The 7,659-nt window shown below is 40.0% G+C and overlaps 1 protein-coding gene across 1 annotated transcript; it reads right to left on the bottom strand.

Annotated features, from left to right (window-relative positions):
- Nucleotides 1–329: 329 nt before the first annotated feature.
- LOC100553804 (deleted in malignant brain tumors 1 protein) lies at nucleotides 330–7,358 on the bottom strand. Its single transcript, XM_016997903.2, has 3 exons — nucleotides 6,242–7,358; nucleotides 3,822–4,127; nucleotides 330–820 (listed from the first exon to the last, which is right to left on the bottom strand). The coding sequence occupies exons 1-3, from the start codon at nucleotides 6,630–6,632 to the stop codon at nucleotides 675–677; spliced, it is 843 nt and encodes a 280-aa protein (XP_016853392.2). The 5' UTR covers nucleotides 6,633–7,358; the 3' UTR covers nucleotides 330–674.
- Nucleotides 7,359–7,659: the final 301 nt, after the last annotated feature.

Genomic DNA, 7,659 nt, shown 5'->3' with positions numbered 1-7,659 from the left:
AATTCACATTTATTGTTGAACAAAAAAAATGAACATTTATTATATACTGTACAGTAGTTGTCATCACAAACCAGCATAACCAGACGAACTGTGAATCCTATCAAGAATTTCTTGTTACTGCCATTATTTCCATGTACAACACTCTATGGTACATACATTTACCTATCCTGCAGGTTCTGGTGTTCTGTTCGGCGGGCATGCTTCCAAACAAAAACTTTGCTAGGTTTACTTTTGGGGGAGGCTTTAGATTTAGCAATTCAGCAAAACCTCTACTAGGTCTTATTTTCTGGGGATGTCTTATTTTAGGGGAAACAGGGTAGGATTCACAGTTTGTCTGGTTATGCTGGTTTGTGATGACAACTACTGTACAGTATATAATAAATGTTCATTTTTTTTGTTCAACAATAAATGTGAATTCTTCTTCATGGAAAAATAAGACATGCCCTGAAAATAAGACCTATAGCATCTTTGGGAGCAAAAAATAATATAAGACACTGTCTTATTTTCGTGGAAACACGGTAGATAGACAATGATATACAGTATTTATTTACTGTATATTGTTATACTGATAGATTACTCTGAACTCTAATGCACATGACATTCCTTCTGCCACTGGCTCCACCGTACTGGCAGACAGACCTTGATCCATGGAACTGGCTGATGAAGAAGGCTACTTAAAGCTGCTGCTCTCTCCTCCTCCTCGTCTTCCTCCTTCTCCCGCATCCAGCCTCAGCCACAATCCCCACCAAGGCAAGGAAGACCAAGGCAGCCACTCCCAGGTGAATGCTGCTCTCAAGGGAGGATTCAACAGCCGTAATAACTAGAATGACAATAAAGGTGGAAGGACAATTCAAGTGTTGGCTGCAATGCGAAATTGTTGTCCTTGATTCAACTGCTACTCCCAACCAAAATAGACTGATTGAATCAATAGCTGAAATGGAAATGATGTACAGAGCTGTGGGACATTTAACTGATTTATTACAGGTGTCTCTTTTAGCTGGGACCCCAGTTAGTTCCAATTGTACGATATTTTGCTCTTCTATCTAGGCCAATGATGGGGAACCTATGACACACGTGTCAGCACTGACACGCCTAGCAATTTTTGCTGACACACTGCTGCATGCAGATTGATTGGATGACTAATGTCTTTTGTGGCCAAATTTGGTGTGATTTGGTCCAGTGGTTTTGTTGTTTACTCCATGGGAATTATGCACATTACATATATATACATATATAATCATTCTATTATTATTCTATTATTATTGTAGTTTATTATTATATTATTATTATATTATTTATTATTCATGACTACATTGAAACTACTGAGGGAGACGTGGGTTTAAAAAAGAATTTTCAAAGATACTTGTAATGACTATAAGTCCCATATGTTTTGATTGACCTAAGTTGCAAAAGGCCTATGTTTGAGGAAGGCCTGCACTTGAGAGAAAATGCTGATGTTTGGGAAAAGAGTTGTTCCAGAGAAAAAGAAGTTACTTTCAAATAATAACAATACATCAAGTCAGAACCAGTTCCCATACGATTTCGAGCATATACTTGCAACAAGTCAGGGTTTGCCCCTTCACTACAATAGAGAGAAATCAGCGTGGAAACTGTAAGAGGTATCATAGGTTGTTGTACATGGAAATAATGGGAGATTTATTAAATACAGTTATATATTACAATTATATATTTTTGTTATTTAAACTATATATATTGTGAAATTATGGTTTTTTTCTCTCAAAGTGACACACCACCCAAGTCATACTAGGTTTTTTGGTGAATTTTGACACACCAAGTGCAAAAGGTTGCCCATCACTGATCTAGGCCGACACAGGGACTTAAGGAGCCATTTTTTCCTGCTGAGGTCTTTCATTTGTTCTAGTATTGCAAGAAGTAGACTGTGCACACTCATTTTGTTTTATAGCAATAACAGCTGGAAATCTACGTCAGCAGCTTGGTTAAGGAGATGCTACTGACTGCTTCAAACAATGTACCAAGACAAGGAGTTCTACTCTGGTTGAAGATTGAGAAGATCAGCCTAGCTGTGGCACAGCTGGTTAGTAGCCAGCTACAATAAATCACTAATGATTGAGAGGTCATGAGTTCGAAGCCTGGGTCAGATTGAGTGCCTGACCGTTAAATAGCCCAGCCTGTTGTTTCCCTAAGCAACCTGAAAAACAGTTGCATCTGTCAAGTAGGAAAATTTAGGGACCGCTTATGCGAGGAGGCTAATTTAACTAATTTACGTCACCATAAAAATGTCCAGCAGCGTGCGTGCCGGAAGATGAGGAAGTACTCCATCAAAGACTCGGTGTCACAGTGGATGATGAAGCAGTAGCTCCTCCTGTGGCCGGAATCAAGCATACCCTCATGAAGCCAGAAGCTGGGAAATGTTAAATAGCCTCTATGTCTCTGCCTGTGTGTGTCTAACGGCATTGAATGTTTGCCATGTACGTGTACATTGTGATCTGCCCTGAGTCCCCTTCGGGGTGAGAAAGGTGGAATATAAATACTGCAAATAAATAAATAAATAAATAAATATTGTACATGATGTACTCTATTGCCAGCTTTATCAAAACCCCAGAAAGAGATTCTTGGAACACATGCTGCCCTTCCTCTGGTTACTACTATTAGTTACATACATATTTTAAAGTGAGGCAAATATATCATGCTTAGAAAAAAGATGGGAGAGTATATTGATAAGGGCTAAAAATAGATGTTGCATGGAATTTTAGGATTTTTGAAAGAGGTTGTCTTCTCTCTTCACTGTTTCTTTAAAAAATAAAGGAAATAGATTCCACATTTTGAATGTACAAAGCTTTTACAGCTGGCTGACCAGAATGGTAATCAGTAGACATGTCCAAAAATCGTTTTGAATCGTATATCGGAATTATTTCGGATTGTTCTCCCTTTTTGATACGCATTCCGAGACATTGTCTCACAGCGCAACCAGCAATGTAATTCGAACCATTGTTGGCCCATCCTCTAATTGTCTCTTAATGTTTCGTTAATTTTTCCCCCAAATTTTTTTTAAATATATTTTTTAAAATATTTTTTAAATTTTTTTTTGTTTCTGCAACCTACCTAGAATGGGAGCTTAGCGCAACCTAACATGGCTGCCGCTCCCCAGCCAATCAGAAGCTTCCACGATGGATGCAAAGGTGGGGGCTAGGGTTGATGAGGATAGCTCAAGAAATGAGGGCGGGAGATCCCTGTAAAAGTCCCCCCCCCCCCAGGTTCCTTTTTTTTTGGCTATTGCGCATGCGCGTCCGCCATTTTAGAAACATTTAGAATCATTACAAATTTTCGGAAATATCCGAAATTTTTGGGTGAAAAAAATCGGAAATACTTTCTATATCGAAGCGCCAGCGCCCCCTACTTTAGAAACGAGAATTGAAACATTTTTTTCATCGATCGGACATGCCTAGTAATCAGCTTTGGGTGGATTATCACCTTTTGCGGGAAACAATACTAATAACAAAAATTTGGATTGTCTGTTGAAGCAGCTATTGAATATTTCTGACATTAAGAGCGGATTGCAATCTTTTTGAATATTTCCAGAAAAATTATGTCATCCAGATTGCACTCAAAACTTTTAATCAGAACAGATGATTGTAATAGAAAAGAAAGACTCTCATCCTGATCACGGCGGATTTGAGGAGAGCTGAACCTGATGCAGGCTTTAGTAAGGAAAACTGTGATAGACATGTACCTGAACACTGGTTAAAGAAGAGAGAGACTCTTGTCCTGGCCATGATCATTTTGAGGAGGCATGAACCTAATCTACATTTCAGGAAATAATACCTGTGAAAGGCATGTACCTGAACACTCCACGCTGGCATCCTGGCTGTGGCTGCAACTATGCTCTCCCCAGCCTCCCTTCTGGCACTCCTTCAGGGATGCTTCTTCTCCTGTACAGTTGATGTTCTCCAGCCAAATGGGACCAGATCCTTGGCCATAGTGTGCTCCACCCAATGCTTTGGAGGCATTGCCACAGCCCTTTTCCCTGCAGACCACTTGGGCATCTTCTAAATCCCAGCCAGCATCACAAATGGTCCCCCACGTGTCATTGTGAAAGACTTCGACCCTCCCTGAGCAGGGACTTGTGCCATTCATTAAACGGAGATCTTTAAGAGAAAAGACATAAATGTAGCCAAAGATGAATGGTGAAGATAGAGATATAAGCCTTAATTCTGTTGTTAAACTTGACTTGATGGGATTATACATACTGAATCTATTATTTTAGCTATATGTTGATTTAAGGTAAAGGTTTCCCCGACATAAAGTCCAGTCATGACTGACTCTGGGGGTTAGTGCTCATCTCCATTTCTAAGCTGAAGAGCCGGCGTTGTCCATAAACACCTCCAAGGTCATGTGGCCGGCATGACTGCATGGAGCACCGTTACCTTCCCGCCGGAACAGTACCTATTGATCTACTCACACTTGCATGTTTTCAAACTGCTAGGTTGGCAGGAGCTGGGGCTAACAGCGGGTGCTTATTCTGCCCCCGGGATTTGAATCTGGGACCTTTTGGTCTGCAAGTTCAGCAGCTCAGCGCTTTAACTCACTGTGCTACCAGGGGCCCCTATGTTGATTTACCATTCAACTACTGATTGAATAGATATACTCCAGTTGGGAGTAACCTATAAGAATGCTAGCCATTGTTATGAATTTGGACCCAATTGGTAAAATAGAAGATTACTGGGCAAAAATATTAAAAACCCAACTTAGCTTTATGTTTTCTCTGTAATAGATTGAGTCATTGCAATTAATATTTGCTGGTAGCTTGAAGTCCCTTTTTGTCCTACATATTTTATGGGCATTTCCTTTGTTCTTGTATGCTCAAAAGCTCTCCCAGTTATTTCATCGCACAAAGCACAGCAAGAACTCAGGCACAAAAAGAAATAGGGTAGATTTATTCTCTCTTTGTGACAACTTGGTTATCACTGAATGGACTCACAAAACTGGCCATTGAAAATAGGAACCTGTAAATAGAATCCAAAACTCTCATCATTTCCAATCCTGATGGGAACAGCTCAACACTCCCATAGGAATACATTACGAAAGGGAAATGAACATGTAAATTATTTAGTTTATTTGGATATATCCAATAAATCTATGAAGATGTGTCCTGTTTGTATATCTGAAATAATGCCACGACCCACTTGAAGCCATAAGGGTACTCAAAACAAGAAGCAGATAAATGCAGATTCATATAAAAATTACAAAATAAATTATTGATCTCAAAGTACTTTAAAAGTACAAAAACAAAGAAACCTTATCAAAGAACCTGCATGATTGATATAGTTAACGTCCATCTTCTGATCTGACCCCACAAAACCACCTTAAAAGACAGACAGCAGCTACATCAGGCATGGGCAAACTTCAGCCCTCCATATGTTTTGGGCTTCAACTCCCACAATTCCTAACAGCTGGCTAGAATTTCTGGGAGTTGAAGTCCAAAATACCTGGAGGGCCGAAGTTTACCCATGCCTGAGCTACACAAATCAAAAGTCTCCAGCTAGTGTGATAAGCATAAAAAGAGATCCTGTTGTGGTCCTGCCACAACTCTTTATTGCAAATTACTTTCTGGAAGAAGGAACAGGGATGTGTCATTGTTCAGCACTCCATGATCAGTACCACAAAACGCTTTAGGAAACTGTATTGTCTTGACTTGTCTTGAACAGAAACATTGAACAAGAAAGAAAGAACTCTCTTTCTGAATCCTTCATATTATCACAAGTCCAAAAGACTTGGACAGTTTGTCCCAGAGAGCAAGATACATTCAGTTAGATATCAACAAGTTCCACCTAATTAAAAGAACAAAAACATGACACAAATACCAAACCTTAGCTGAACCACTATTGCCTTTGTTGCTGAATGAACGTTCCAAAGTTTCCATTTTTTGTAATGGTTCATAGAAATACTTCAAACTTGGTCATTAATAGTGTGTGAACTATTTTTTTCCTCTTAATTCTAAAGCTTTATTGTAATAATGCTGAGAACTAGGCATTTGTTTCATAGGTGGAGATGAGGGAGAAAGGACTATAAACTGAGATAGGGATACATTCCTCTCTTTGTTGCTTTAGTGTTGAGAAAGCAAGTCTTTCCTAGCACTAGAAAATTGTACTGGAATTTCTTCTTTGAATTTGCAGTTTTAAGAACTGGCTAAACACTTTTGCTGCGAACTGTAAAAATCTAAAGACAATAATCAATATTTCTTCATTTTTTTATCAGTTACCTGAGCACACAACACCAGCATCTTCTTCATGGCTACAATCATGTTTTCTTTCAAATGGGCATTTCTGAAGGGTAGCTTCTCTTCCCAAACATTTGGCTTCATCTATCCAGATGGGACCATTTCCTTTTCCAAAGTGGGCTTCTCCTAGGGTTGACACGGCTCCTCCACAGCCGAGTTCTCTGCACACGACTTGAGCATCACTCAGGTCCCATTGATCATCACACACCGACCCCCATTCCCCATTGAGGAACACTTCCACTCTCCCAGAGCAACCGTTTGTGCCATTCACTAGTCTGGTTCCTGTTGGTTTGAGGAGAATGAAAGATGATTTCATTGGTCTGTAGTCCAGATCCATGGTTTCTCTTGTATACTTCTCTAGTTCTAGGACCATTCATCGTGAATGTTGAGCTGACTTGTGAAATCAATGCAGAAGCAATACAAAACCATGCAACACAACTCCTCTTATCTCACAGTGATACACATTGGTTGGTAGTGATTGCTACTGTAGGACACTGCATCTCCATTCATGACCAGAAGACCAGATATTCATTTGGAAGCCACTTCCTCCCATTTGTAGAATTTTCTGAGTGGGACTAAAACACAACATTTTGTTGAGGAAAACTGATTTACAGTTAGAGTGGGACTGAATTTTAGAACTGAGGACAGCAGATGACTCCCTCTTTTCCTTCCATTTCCTTTCCATTCCATTCCAAATATATAAACCTCAAAGGGAGAGTGTGATGCCGCAAGTGGCGCCATCTATATGTCAAACTGTAAATTGCAAGATTTGAATTGTATCATGCCTGATTTTGCCTTTACCCTGTAAATGTAGTTGGATTGGTTATTTATATCTGTCAATCAATGTTGTTTGCACCAGTTATATTGCTTCCTCAGCTCAATTGTTTGGCCCCACCTCTTCCTGGAGTAGGACAGTGTTTCCTCCTTTCATTCCACCATCAAGCTCTCTATCAGATGGACGTGAGAGAGAGACTTGGCTCTAAAAGCCCTTGATAAAGTTACCTCTCAGCACCAATTCTGAGGTTCCTTGAGACCCACGCTTCATGTTCAGGGCCAACCTGAACGACATTGAGGAGTTTCAAGCACCTTCAAATCAGTCCTTTGGCAACAGAGGAAGACTGTGTCTTCAAACATAGGTCATTGGACTGAGGCAGAGTTTGCTCCGGCATCCACAGCTATTGAGAAAAGGGACCTGGAAAAGCTTCTCAGCTACAAAGTTCCACGGACTTAAAACAACCAGATACTGTAATGTATATTTTCCTTTACCCCTTTGAAACTTCCACATAACCTTTTATGAACAATAAAACCAGTTTTTGAGTTATCTAAAGTGTTTTGGTCCTTGGGAGTTCCAGTTTCCCTAAAGGAGGGCAAGAAGCAATCCCCTGGGGAAAGATGTCACG

The sequence above is a fragment of the Anolis carolinensis genome, chromosome 2 (assembly GCF_035594765.1).
Source record: "Anolis carolinensis isolate JA03-04 chromosome 2, rAnoCar3.1.pri, whole genome shotgun sequence".
Taxonomy (NCBI): Eukaryota; Metazoa; Chordata; class Lepidosauria; order Squamata; family Dactyloidae; genus Anolis; species Anolis carolinensis.
This window is presented reverse-complemented; position numbering and strand designations above follow the sequence as displayed.